Source organism: Ostrinia furnacalis, unplaced genomic scaffold (genome assembly GCF_004193835.3).
Source record: "Ostrinia furnacalis isolate ACB-3 unplaced genomic scaffold, ASM419383v2 OfSCF7604, whole genome shotgun sequence".
In the NCBI taxonomy this organism is placed as follows: Eukaryota; Metazoa; Arthropoda; class Insecta; order Lepidoptera; family Crambidae; genus Ostrinia; species Ostrinia furnacalis.
Window position 1 is genome coordinate 815,002 of NW_021137843.1, and position 14,127 is coordinate 829,128.

At 36.2% G+C, this 14,127-nt stretch overlaps 2 protein-coding genes across 4 annotated transcripts; both read right to left on the bottom strand.

Moving 5' to 3' along the window:
- Nucleotides 1-1,508: 1,508 nt before the first annotated feature.
- Nucleotides 1,509-3,269, bottom strand: LOC114365626 (uncharacterized). The gene is made up of 4 exons (XM_028322244.1): nt 2,944-3,269; nt 2,620-2,870; nt 2,387-2,541; nt 1,509-1,963 (listed from the first exon to the last, which is right to left on the bottom strand). The coding sequence occupies exons 1-4, from the start codon at nt 3,082-3,084 to the stop codon at nt 1,749-1,751; spliced, it is 762 nt and encodes a 253-aa protein (XP_028178045.1). The 5' UTR covers nt 3,085-3,269; the 3' UTR covers nt 1,509-1,748.
- Nucleotides 3,175-13,508, bottom strand: LOC114365624 (myb-like protein X). Of its 3 annotated transcripts, none has more exons than XM_028322240.1 (5): nt 13,216-13,508; nt 6,553-6,949; nt 5,507-5,669; nt 5,013-5,167; nt 3,175-4,928 (listed from the first exon to the last, which is right to left on the bottom strand). In XM_028322240.1, the coding sequence occupies exons 1-5, from the start codon at nt 13,280-13,282 to the stop codon at nt 3,308-3,310; spliced, it is 2,403 nt and encodes an 800-aa protein (XP_028178041.1). In that variant the 5' UTR covers nt 13,283-13,508; the 3' UTR covers nt 3,175-3,307. The 3 variants fall into 3 exon arrangements, with proteins under 3 accessions (XP_028178041.1, XP_028178042.1, XP_028178043.1); XM_028322241.1 differs by having other exon boundaries at nt 13,008-13,254; XM_028322242.1 differs by having other exon boundaries at nt 13,004-13,254.
- Between the last annotated feature and the right edge of the window lie 619 nt (nt 13,509-14,127).

A 14,127-nucleotide genomic window follows, 5' to 3' on the forward strand; every position in this document is an offset into this window, starting at 1 on the left:
GTAGGTACGTCATATTAGCCTTTCTTTACTTTTGTTATAAGGGTCATTCCATAAAAATCTGTATATTTTCGACGTCATTTTGTCCGTAACTTTTTTAAGATGTTTATGAATACTTTATTAGTGTAAATTATTGTTTATTAATTAATTATGTTATGTCTAAAAGGGCCAGTCACTTTATGCTTTATTTTAGGAGAAATTATAATTTTCAATTTTTTCATACTACATTATCCTATATGACTTCTAATAAAGTATAAAACTTTTAACCTTAACATTTATAGATAAGTTAATACACATAATGTAGTTGTTTTGTTATTATCACTATATAAAAAACATCATTCCCTAACTAGTAATTTAGTCCCAAGTGCCGTTTAAAGCTAGGGCCTGACGCTCTAGGGACTGACGATTTGGAGTAAAACTTAACACAAATGCAGATTAACTTTATATTAAAAGATGCTTAATACGATGTGCCGAAAATAGCCAAAAAACTACACGTAAATACTATTAAATTATAAACAATTTCCTATTATAATCAATAAAGCTACTCAACTAGGGACTGACGAAGTGACTGGATTAACACATGTTTCGGTAACATCTGGCACATTTGCACTAATTAAAAAAACTGCTACCGCAAAGCCAGTATGGTCTGAGGATAACTTCGTATCGTACTTTAAACTCAACTAAATGTCATTCACTCTAAGTACATATTAAAGCGCAAAATTATAAAATCAGTGCGTGGCGAGGGAATGACGCTAAAAACTGTAGACTCTTTTTCAACTAAAGAAAATCAAATTATTGTTTATTGAAACCGCAAAATATTAATAGAATTTGGTGTAATATACATTTAAATAGATTATTCGGTAATTAAAACACAGGATAAAGTTGATGTTTTTATAAATGTGGGTCCCAAAACACAAACTTTTGGAGTACGGACATGCCTAGGGAATGACGTTTTGGGTCATTCAAAAGGAATTTAAGATGTTTTAAAAACAGTTTCAAAAAATATAAATTGGTGATGAATAAAGCACATTGCGAGCTGTTATTTAACAATTTTGGAATATAATATTAACAAATATTTCATGTGAAATGTGGCGCGGACTAAGAGTTGACATATTTTTGTGGAATGACCCATAATTATGTTACGTGCTGTGCAAATATGTTTAATTAATAAAACGTATGTAAGTACAACAAGCTCAGATAAAGAATGGAATGTATTAAACGCGTGTCTTATAATATGCTGGATTTGCTTCTTTTTACTAGAGTATTAATTAGATATTGTTTGCTCAGTTTGTATTGTGGATGCGTAGTTACTGGGTAATTTTAAATTAATGCTCACAAAATTTTTAACTTTTACTTTCCGTTAATCGCTATCTGTAACTATAAAATGCAAAGGATTTTAAAATGCATAGTATCCCTATTGAAAGTGGGCAGTTGACGCATTAATGTAATCGATTGACATTCTTTTTATGAGCTCTCAAAACGCGCAATCAAGTTGTGTTATTTTTTCGCTAATTTTAGTACTTAGGTATTTGTTGGTTGTAACTTGCAATAAAATCTCTCATGTTTGAAAAGTATGTGGATTTTCAGAGCTAGAATGATGTTTTCGAGAAGTTGAGAATATTATTGGTTTATGGGCTCAAGGTCTTAATAATTATCCAACAATTCCAAATATGTAACGTCTTAACTCGAATTGCAACACAAATGACAGCTCGTAAAAAGTGTGTCAATGGGCTGTGGTCAAGTACCCATGTCTACAGTTCGGAGTCGCTTTTGGCTCCCGACTTGTTGCGGCTACTGCTGCGTGCAGCGGACGCAGCGCTTTTGCTGCGCGGCTTGCGGCGCCCGCGCTTCTTGACGCGGCGGGACTTGCCGCCCGCCGCCGGCGCCGCTTGCTTCGTCGACTTCGCCTCCACCTCCACTTTGAGACGCGCGAACATGTCGTAGTTGGTGATCACGCACATTTTACCTGGATTCGAAGTTGAAAAAATTAAGGCCCGGTTTTTTGATTCGTAGTTAAAATAACCAATGGTCAACTTTGACAGATGTCAAATGACAAGTGATTAAATATCAGAAAAAAATGTTTTTCGAACAATGGTTAGCTTGACTTTTAGTACGTTTTTTAACTATTAGTTAACATTTTGTTAATATTTAACCATTAGTAGCAAAATTTAACAAATTGTTATTTTAACTATGAATCAAAAAACTGGCCCTAAGGAAGAGCCTACCCATAAAGCCTACCCGAGTAAATTAATTACGATAATTTTATGTTAACTTGATTTGATTTTATACATTTAAAACGATGTAAATTTATCAGTGTAGTATTAAGACAGGTATTTAAGAGTACTCGCAAATGTTAATGTGTTTCTTCTATCAATATGCAAATGCGTACCGTTGCAATACTCTTCGCCACATTCGGAACAAGTGACGATCCTCGTCTCCGTCACGCCCGAACGATTTTTGGTTCTTCTTATCATATTGTTTTTTGCTAGTTCTCTTTTATCTCTTGCTCTTGTTTTTAATTCAGCTTTGCCTAGTTCGATTAATCTGAAACAATTACAATTAATTAATTAAATTCGTAGTCCAGTTTACAAACCATGTACAGGGAAATATGTTCGTACCTACCTATTAAAATATTCTTCGTCAAGCTTTAATTTAGGCCTGATGGAAGTTAGCATTCTCCATTCTATTTGGACAGCACATAATTCTTCAAATTTCAGTCCACGCATTTCAGACGGTATTGGATCCATGAATGTGAATTGCTTCTCTTCGTAACCACGCGTGCCTAGTTTCTCGTAGGCTCGTATCTCTTTTTTTGGCGTTTTTGTTTTTTGATCATCAACTTTATCTTTGATTTTAATGTCTTCAGCTCGAACCTATTATAACAATTAACAGATAGTTTAACGTGTGTTAATTAGGTTTTAATTTGAAGGCGTATGTATGTACTACCTTCTCGGGTCTTGTTTTGAAGTCCGGCACTTTGTCTAACACGGCTCTATATTCCTCCGCAGTGTTTATCACAGTTTTAGACAAATCCAACATAGGTGCTTCATCTTTCTTTTTATCAAATATATCATCTAATTTAGACATATTTATTGTTCAAGCTAATTATACAAACACAGCAGTCAGCACACAGGAGCGTAACAACGACACTGATTTTATTGATAAAATTCTGTTTGGACTTTCCTTAGAAACGGTTAAATCGATAACAAATCTTAGTAACCTAATTTTCTTCACTACATATTGCACGACTAACTATTGTGCTCTATAAGGCAGTTTTGTTAATCTAATTAAGTCTTTCAATACAATCAAGTTAAAATTTAGCCTTAATTAAATTTTCTTGGTCCTCATTTCTCTCCAAAAATTCCCTTTTCGCAGTATTTATTTGATCTATTATTTTTTTCCTATTTTCCGCTTCGTAAATGTTATTTTTCATGTTTCTCTCATTAACATCGTCCAACCATAACTTTCTGTTTCCATATTTGTCATTGATAAACTTTTGTGATAGCGTCATTCTCTTTGTCGGCGACCTCTTAGGAGATTTCTTACCGTCAATCAGATCACTGACTGTAGTTTGGCCTATGTGGCTAAACTCCAAAGCTATATTACTTGCGGGTTCTGTTGAGTTATTGTTATTATTTGTTGGCCTTGTTAAATCTTGACTAGACCGCTTACTCTTCCAATAAGATTGACTCAAAGAATTACGTTGCTTGAGACTGTTATCAGAGTTCTTATCGGATCTGGTAGGTGGACTCGGTGATCGGCTATCTTCGCTGGATTGAGATAGATATTGCCGCGCTTGAGATCTATATTTTTGACGCATTTTACGTTTTTGACTGTAAAATGGATCTTTTTCGCTCTGTTTTTTATATTGAGCCGCTGGTCTGTTGACACCCCATTTAGGTCGAGTTTCAATATCTTTTTTAAATCTTTCTTCTGACCGAAAACGTCTATCTTTTTTCAGAGTATTATGATGACTTTCTTGGGGTGCGTTTTCATCGATATTTGAATAATCTTTATCAAAATTTCTTTCAGGGCCATCAGTGTCGACCATCTTGTCATTTGTTGATTTCCAAAGACTTGAATCAGTCTGCGTTGTAGCGTCTTTAGTTTTCACTATCAGATTACCGATGCGATATTTTCGAGGTGTCAAGACTTTCCCTGAGTCCGATACATCGCTAATGTTGTTGAGAGAATTTAAGGAAACACTGTATAAACTGTTTGATAAGGTTTGAGGAACTAACACTGCTAATTGCAAACTATTTGTTTGTGCATTAACAAGCTCTCCATTTCCATTAATTCCAATCGGTAAAATGTTAAATTGATTGTCAGCTAATGCGAGGGGAGGCACGCTGTGGATGAATAAATTTAAATTTCCAGGACCAGAAGCGGATCTGGGTGAATTAAACTCTGTCGTGTGGTGAGAATTGCATTCCTTCTTTTGACTTTTTGCTGAATGTACATCGTATGTTCTATTCGTTTTCGTTGGGCTAACTGATTCGTTAAATTCTATGCCTTCTGGTAGTATATTTTCTTCTGCAATGGATTTGTTGCTGTCGATATTAATATTAGAGTTCGCGTTTTGTCTATGACACGTAAACCTTTTTTCTTTATCTTGCTTAGCTTTTTTCTCTGCATCTTCAAGCGCTCTTTTAAGAGTTTCCAGTTTTCGTTGTTCCAATATTTGTTTTTCTTCATTTTTTCTTCTTTCCTCTTCCAGCCTTAGTCGGTCTTCTTCTTGTTGGCGTTGTATTCGTAGCTCTTCTAATCTTTCCTCACGTAATCTTCTTTCTCTTTCTTCTTGGCGCCGTTTCTCACGGTCTTCCAACTGACTTAATATTGCAGATTGCAACTCTAATGCTTTTATGCGTTTGTTTTCTCGTTGAGCTTTTATTTCAGGTTCTAGAGGAACATTTTGCCCTCTTAAAAATGTTCTGTAAGAAAAAATTGGTCCATAAATTGAATAAATTAGTGAATATAACTACGAAAAGTTACTGAATATTGATTCCCTTCCCTACCTTCCTTCATCGCTACCATTGCATGAAGATCTGTCGCATTCGAATCCAGAATTTGTCGAACTTCTTTGGTCAATGACTAGGACTTCCGCTGAGTTATCTATCATATTTAAGCCTCGTTCTACCCATGATGGGGTTCCCTTTTTTTGGTTTGGCATCTGCAAAAACATTTCAGAATAATAAATTTTGTATTACCTAGTCGATTGGTTATTATCTATCAAGTCCTTTGTATTGTACAAATTACTAGTAAGAGTCCGATTAACGCCCTCATGAATCTCATGATAGGTAAGCTAAATAGGTACGCTTGTTCTTGTATTACGAGTGGCTCAATAGTCGAGCGGTGGCGTTTGAACCAGCCTTCCTTGGATCTCGAGTCGTCCAATCTGACGCCTTCCCATTCGACTATTGTCGTTTAAATTTTTGAAGATGACCCCGTTCTTCGACTCCCGATCGGGTCCTTGTCCGTTCGGCTATTGTCGCTTATTCTGGAAGTGTACCTGCGGTAGTCGTTCGTTGGGTGCTGTGGGCTCCCACAGCCGGCCAGTGGCGACGCCGCGGTCGCCCCAGCGCAGCCGGCCCTCCTCCGTGGAGCTGCGCGGCGTCCGCGCCGACCACGCCTCGTCGGTCGTGCCCGATCTGCCGCCACTGGATCCTCGATTTCTGAGCAAATGTTTGATGTCTATATTATACGCAATTTGATAATTATTATTTTAGACTTCAGACAGACAGTGTCTTTGAATCATTCTTGTACGCTGACAAAACGAGGATTCGCGTATATCACTAGGTATTACTTAGTCAAATTATCCAAATAAATGCCAATTTTGGGATATCCTGTTTAAGTACAGAATATACCTCAATTAAAATTTAATGAACACTGTTACCCTCGTACCGCGTTGCTAATCAGAAACTTTGTTATATCTAATCTATTTCCTAACCATTTACAAAGCAACTAATGAGTGTGAGTAATAAATAGGTCAAACTTATCCATTACATACTTTAAGACTAGACTTTGATTGCATTAATTAAAAATAATGGACGTTCATAAGTACATAACTACTATGTATGTTGTACTTCAAAAGATAAGAGTCGCAGTTTCTAGCCATAATTGCATTGCGCAAGAACTATAAACTATAATGCCCCGAATGCCCGTAACTACGTACCGTTTAAACCTACGAATGACTTTCCTGTCACGCATGTTGGGCAGTAATGGACACCGAGTACGTAGGTACTAGCAGTTAATAGTCAGAAGAAACGATACACTCGTATGCTTATGCATTATACAATATTACGCGAACAAGTACAACAATGATCCAGCGAGTAATTATTTGCTTCCTACATAAAATAATTAATTTTCAGTGGCACTATTACATTGTAGCCATCGCACCACAGTCCACTGCTGGACATAAGCTTCCCAAATACCTACTTATTAAGCCCGGAGGTATTCTCAATTCGATTGTAAGTATATGTTTTTTTCTTTCCTATGCACTTCATAGCTGCATAAAATACACTTTTAATATCAAAGAAAATTTGCGATATCACTCACCTGTTATTTTTTCCATCTTGTTCCCATGCCACAACGGGGTTTCGATTATTAGTCACATCATTTAAATCTCCATTCCTATTCTTATGGTTGACCGTCTCGCTTCCATAGCCCGAAGTGTCGCCTTCACCATCTTCGTCGTAAAATGCGAATCTTTTTGCACTTGGTATGTTCCTATTTAGCACGTTCGATCTTCTATCTTCTTTGACCAGTGGTCTTTCCTGCTCTACGTGGTGAATAGGTGGCAAGCTGGGGCTTCTCTGGCGCTGGTTCGGCTCCTGGTACTCGTAAGATGACTGCTTATGCAGCTCCAAGGTGCTCGCGAATTGGTTCCTCACTTGGAGGCGGTTGGTGTAACGTTCTCCAGAACCCCATGGCAGGTAAAGGTGTGACATCTCCTCTGGAAGGACAAGCAACGCAAGATTTTAATACTCGTTATTTTTAAATTTCTTTTCCGGACGCAGTTCCTAATCTACCGTCCATGGCAACTGTCGTCGAAGAATTGACTATTAATTCACAGAAAGAAAAATAAAAGAGTTCCCCTATTTCGAAAGGGGTTTCGAGTTTAATCGATACCATGCGAGGAAATCGTCTAGTCATTTATGTGAGCTGCAATTTCATTCATTTTATGTTCAGTTATTGTTGTGAAATACTTTGAATGTCGTTAGTGGCACATAAAATTGTAAGCCTACTACGAGGCGGCACGCTACGCGCTACGAGCGCAGACGTTCCGGGTGATGTCGATGGGGGCGTAATGTCATAATGAATAACCAAAACGCATTATGGATGCAACTTATCTGCAATTATCATTAAGTACCTAATCAGCTGCCGCCCTAATAGCAATTGAATCGGGAAGTTATAATAGGAGGCTTTACTAATGAATATTAATTTACTTATTATTGATAGTACAGTGCCTAGTTAAATAGGTAAATTAATTTATTCATACAGAGAATTTAAAATACTGTTAATAACTTGCAATGAATGATGGAATTGTGGTAGACCCCACTTCTGGGGTTCAAAGCATTTGGGAATTGTGTAGGTACCTACCTACTTAATCGTAAAAATGCGACATTATTTCGTTTGCTGCTGTTTTACGACTTTCTTTCGTATGTGTGCCTTGAGATCCGAAAGTTAATAAATATGTATGTGCATCGTAAGTTGAGCATACCCAGCTAAATGTTTTAGTTTGGAGAGTCGAAACAATTAAATGTTTCAATTACGTAAACGCGTGCCGTATGAGTGTTGCAAATATCACGATTCGCTTTCGTTCGCCGGTTTATTAAGATCAACTGCATACGAAACAAAGGCATTGCATATTTTATATGTTCCACTAGTATACTGTCTCAACATTGCACCTATTCCACGTCTAAAATTCCGTTTCAAAATCAGTGTATCGAATTGCCTTTCTAGGCGTTTATGTCTACTTACATTATATTGAAATAGGACTATGAGGTACAATACAAGTGGCTGTAGGGGTACATGCCCATATTGTTATTTATCATTGTACATAGAGTTAGTTAATAATGTTGAGTTACCTACCTAATAAATATCTATTTAATCAATCTATTCTGAACATCAGAAAGTAGCGCGTTGTAGAGTCGCTGAAATTAATCTAAATTATCAAATATTTATTTCATATGACGTGGTATATTTATTTCATATGACGTTATGCACTCTGGTAACGAGTCTAATCAAATATTTATATCAAACTAGTTTTTGCGCCCGCGGCTTCACCCGCGTGAAATTTAGTTTGTCACAGATCTTATATGTCTTATATGATCCTATATGTTATTCTGGGTTATAAACAATAATACTTACTGTACATTTTCATCAAAATCCTTTTTGCGTAAAAAAGTAACAAACATCCAGACATCCATACAAACTTTCGCATTTATTTATAATATTAAGTAGGAAGTAGAATGGTAATCGATGATTATTAGTTACTGTATTACCTATTAGTCCGGCGCCCATAGACCTAGACAAGTCGCTAATCGACAATCTAACTAAGTACTTCGATTAACGTATTGTTAAATTACAGTTTTGTTTTTTTAGAGAGAGAAAATGCTCGAGTATCATTAAAGTATAAAGCACTTGCATTTAATTAAAAACTATCGGTAGAACTCAGTGCCGGATTAGCCACGTAGCAAGAGTAGCAAATGCTACGGGCCCCGCGAATTTGGGGGCCCCGCGCGCGCTCCAACGCCTGTCTGACCGAAATAAAAAAAGATTAATTTAGATAGGAGCGTAAAATATCTTGCATGCCTTAAACGCGAAGCGCTTATAAAGGCTATGCTTTACTTTCACTTGAAAATCTAAAACTCGATTTCATCACGTTAAATCATAAAAATAAGTAGGTAGGTATTTTACGAACTTTTTGACGTGAATGTTCTAATGTTTAATTATAATCGATATAACTCATTTATTTCTGTAAATAGGCTTAAAAAAGCACTTTTACACGTCCCAGTATTAACCCTACCACTGCTTCAGGACAATAAATGGGCCAGTGCTGAGAAGAAGTAGCGCAAAAAACTCAGTCACTATTGTCAGCCTCTTTTTCAAAGGTTTACAGGCTTTAAAATGTACAAAGTTATAAATATTTATGCAAGCTAGGCAGTAAGGCATCCCAAACATTTTTATCTTTTAAATAATAGCCCTTTTTCATTAATTTACTTTTATTATGTGCTTTGAATTTATGAATGGGTAGTTCTACAACAGTTTGTGCTAATTTATTAAAGAATTTAATACATTTTCCCATAAATGAATTACCAATCTTATGCAATCTGAAATTTGGAACGGCAAGTTTATTTTTGTTTCTTGTATTAAAGTTATGCAAATCGATCTTTTTCGTGAATTGCTCTATAATATTTTTGCGAACACATAACTAAAAGGTTTTCATAAATTAACTGTGAAACTACTGTCAGTATGTTAATTGATTTGGAGAACAGCCTAGATGGCGAATTAGTGCAGTTTGCAGAGCTTCTGAAAACAGATGTGGCTACTCTTATTGACAGCAAGAAACCGGAGCCTCTGGAGCAGCAATTTTATAAACTTTTAATAAATAATTCTTTAGAATCGTGTTTTCCAAACTTAGAAATTGCCTTGCGCATTTACATGTCTCTCATGATCAATAACTGCAGTGGCAAACGTTCTTTTTCAACATTAAAACTTATTAAAAATGAATTAAGGAACACGATGGGACAAAAACGTCTTAATCATCTTACTTTGTATACTCGTAGAGCATGATTTGCTTAAAAAAGTTGATATTGAAAGTGTTATCTCTAAATTTGCCCACATTAAATCAAGAAAAGTTTATTTGTATCAGTTTTTTGTTTCATTTAATACCCTAAACTTGAGAACCTAAAGCAAACCAAGGGCCCCTTGATAGAAATTTGCTACAGGCCCCGCGCTGGCTTAATCCGGCACTGGTAGAACTAGAGTCGAGTAATGGCATATTTTGCTCGCCGCCACGCTCTCGTGCGCACCCGCAGATAGATTGCGGCCAATGTTTTTGTTTTATTATTTAACGCTACGATAACTAACAACAGGTTGTCCGCTGGTCAAGTAGCGGCACTGCTAATTATTTCTTCAAATCCTGTTCATCAAGGGTAGGTAAACATCGAGCATGTAAAAGTTTCGTTATTTATTTATTAGACTAATTAGTTAATAACAAATATTTGAACGTTAGGTAACTAATTTATTAATATGCATTTTGTAGTTACCTCCGTTCTAAAGATAGAAATCTTTAAGTTGGAAAGGCAGGCATTCGTTTTATTTCGAGAGAGGATTTCAGGACGAGGACACCAATGCAACGCCATTAGGTTTAAATTTAAGTCGCTGAACACAATTAATAGAGGTATCCAACTCTTCTAATATTGATCTTAAAGCCTTGATATGCGTAATTGATTCAATTATGTTAACTATACCTACCTAAAGGTAAGTTTGTAGTTATCACTACTTTACTGGCTTATACAAACCCTTCAATACACCCAATCAAAATGATGCTAGCTAACTACTATAATAGGCAATTAAAAATTTAAGCAAGAACTGATATTGGGGTGGGCCACGTGCTCTACATTGTGGCGCTATGATACCGTGAATACTACCAATTAACTATCTTCCTATTATTTCATCACAAAATAAAACTATGTCATGACAAGGCTAGTAATTATTTCGTAGGTAGGTCAAGCAAACTTAGTGCTAGACTATTTTAAAGCAGCGACCTGCGATGGCCTTTGCTTAAAGAGGTTTTGTTAGTCCGGTCATTCGGCGTCGCTGGCGGAAGCCGGAAAGTTACATCAAAAACTTTCTTGTGTTGTTTTTTGTGCGGTCAGATAATTCCACAGACGAGGTGATTCACGAAGACTGTCATTATTTACTTTATTTTTGTCTGTTATATAAGAAACTACTAAGAGTCTACTAAAGATTACATACTTTAATCTGGCATTTTTTCGAGGTACAAAGATACTTTTAACTAGGTACTACAGACTTATTTTAAAACAATGATACATTAGATTGCATGTTTTTAAAAATAAATGAGGAAGACACGTAATCTAGCTAGGACACTAGTTAAGTAGTTATACTTGTATTTCGGGTTAGTTAAATTAAATTAATTAATACTTAAAACTACTTACTAACTTCATAACATGAGCGTTATGAATAGAATACAGAACCTAGGTATACTTAATTAAAGTTTGTGTCTCTAAAAAGTTTACATGGTGGAATTTATTCAGAGTTACGCAGCCCTAGAAATAGGGGACATCGCGTGACTGTCTATACCTACTCCTGAATTGTATTGAACTGAAACCGAAGGACAGAGGTCAATATGACCGGTCAGGGCCAACATACTGTCGCGTCAGCGCCCCACAAATAAATTGTCCGTTCAAAACAATGACACAATAAACGTTTTGTTTGAGTATTTCGGTAGGAAGTTAGAAGTCCTATTGTAAACGATTTAATTCAGGAAATCAATCGAGTGACAGCATTATGTTACGAAAGTGCCTCATGTAACAAGTATTAGTTACTATTATCTACTTATTGCCAAACAACGTTACTAGCCGAACAATTCATTAATTGTGCGCTGGAATTCCTTTCAGTAAAGTAATTCGTTTTATTAACAGGCTTTCTAGCTCGAATTGCTTTTAATGATTTTACTGAATACCTAGTCAGTGGATTGTATGAATGCGTGATATCTGAATATTAAGTTTTTCGCTTTGCACTTACTGAGGTAGGTACCTACTATCAGATTTCACACTTCAGTCAGATCTTATAAATGGGGTATCGTATATTAAATTGTTATTTAATACTATGAATACCTAAATTATTTTTAGTATTTGCTTCTTGCCATTGTTTTGTTATTGTAGTCTGTCTGGGATTTATAGGGACTTTAAATCTTTCAAATGAAAGCCAAAAGAGGCTTTCGGTGTACCTTCTTTTCATTTAATTACATATAATTTATTATAGTGACCTAATTGAAATCCATACTTTAACTAATTTAATACATTTTTAAAGGGCTACTGAAAAAGTATTTGTTGAAACTGAATAGGTTAGGTAATATGTACAATGTACATAATGAAATAAATGACCAAAACTTTCGTCGTCCTATTATGGACTAAAAGTAGGCAATTTACTGTGATTTAATTACAAACTTATCAACTGTTCAATTACAAAGTCTTTGTGTAAAACTTTTAAAATCAGCCATACATAGGTAATTGTTGTTTCTTTCATTAAATAAATCCACGTTAACAATATAAATAAAATAATAATATCAATAAAAATATTTAAAAAGTTAAGAACAAAGAGAACACCTCCTTAATTTAAAGTAATTTAAGTGGCTATTTATTTGTAAGTAAGAAGCCCCGAAAACAATTACTTTCACATATCAATCAAAGAGCGAGACAACATATTAGGCGCACAAAAAATTTTGCAGAAATAATTATTTTTAGGAGTTCGTAGACCTATTCGTAAACTCGTTGAAGTCTTTTTGAAGCTTAAAACGACCTGCTACGAAAAATACGTTTAAAATTATTGATTTTGGTAATTCTACGTAATCATGTTCTCAAGATTTACATTACAAATTAATTATGATAATAAATAAACTATCAAATTCAGTACTTAAGTATTTATGAAAAACAAAACTAGGCTTTCAGTGTAATCTTTACAATTATCAATTTGTTACGTGGTGTTAGGGTAGCGCTTGCATCAATTATAAAACAATGGAAGGTAGCTACTAATGAACCCTGGCCATTATTTGTTATAAAAAAAGAAAATATGAATGATTTCACAGTACCTATGTTTTAGCATATTTTTTGAAAGCAGATAATGTAAAACTGGTAAAATGATTTCATTTACAAATGTTGTAGGTGCGTTGCTGAATTAAATCAATTTATTTTTGGAATGAAGGGGATACTTAGTTAAAATTTAAAGTGCTGTTTTAAATAATTAAAGCTCTACTTACATACCGTGGATTTTTGGAGTTTTGAAAATCCGTTCTAAAATGCTGTACCACGCGTGTCGTGCAGATACCGACAAACGTATCACGGAGACGCGAGTGGACGCAAAACTCCTTGACGAAACCACGACCGTGAATTCGTTGCAAAACAGTCGACGAGCGTGATGCAGCTTGCACCGGCCGCGCCGCGCGCAAGCACTACCGCACGCACTACGCACCTCTTTCCCGCGCCCACTGCTGCTTCTTCTGTTGCACCAGCGATGTCGGCTTGCTCACTGACAGCATCGCACCACACCATACATTACACTTTCTAATGTCCCGTATTGCACACGCTGCGTTTCTTCCAACCGCAACGCAGTTACGGTGCACCGGCTAATGAGTGCTCCGGAGTGCTTTTTAAAATCGGATGCCCGCGCATCGCCGGCCGCCGTCGCGCTCGGCTTCGCGCCTGCACTCATTGTCCATGCCTGGACCCGCCCACGTTCTATCCCACGGAGAACAATAACTTTATGAATTAACGGTAACATACAAGTCGAATGCGAATGGGAGATCGGTAACGTATGCAACGCACCAGCGGGCCGGCTATAAACTGTCGCCGCTATCTGAATCCTTAGGCCATTTCAGCGCTTATTGTTTCAGCGTGCGTCACGCGAGCGGGAGCTTCAGACGAAAGCCTCGGAAAAGCCGCCGGTCGATAGTGTAGCCATGGAAACGTTTGTTTCAGTGCTCGTGAGGATTCGTGGAATATTTTTCTCCTACTTATTTGCATTTAGGCCACCGGGTGAACGACGTGAAAATTAAGGGGAGATTAATAACTTACAATTTGTTCCACTTTGCCAACACTTACCGCTTGTTATGCTGAGTATTTGCTCTACTTCCAGGTCTTACGTAGTACATAAAACGAATACATGACTAACTGAATAACATTTATTATAATACAGAGTAGTGCCTGTGTCTTGCAGTTTTATGCAAGCTAGGCTGTTCAAAAGCTACTTTACATTCATAGAGCATATTCAGCAGATACGAGAAAGTGAACTTATGAAATATTAATCGTAGTTTAATATTTAACTGCACATCTAATACACCAATTGTGCTCACTATTATATCGTATCAAATGAACAACAATAAGC

Coding starts and splice junctions, on each gene's coding strand:
- LOC114365626 (XM_028322244.1), bottom strand. CDS start 3,084: ATGTCTAAATTAGATGATATATTTGATAAAAAGAAAGATGAAGCACCT. Junction 2,871..2,943: donor TCAAAACAAGACCCGAGAAG/GTAGTACATACA, acceptor TTGTTATAATAG/GTTCGAGCTGAAGACATTAA. Junction 1,964..2,386: donor TGGCGAAGAGTATTGCAACG/GTACGCATTTGC, acceptor CTTCGAATCCAG/GTAAAATGTGCGTGATCACC.
- LOC114365624 (XM_028322240.1), bottom strand. CDS start 13,282: ATGCTGTCAGTGAGCAAGCCGACATCGCTGGTGCAACAGAAGAAGCAG. Junction 6,950..13,215: donor GCAGTGGGCGCGGGAAAGAG/GTGCGTAGTGCG, acceptor TTGTCCTTCCAG/AGGAGATGTCACACCTTTAC. Junction 5,168..5,506: donor CCAACGAACGACTACCGCAG/GTACACTTCCAG, acceptor ATGTTTTTGCAG/ATGCCAAACCAAAAAAAGGG.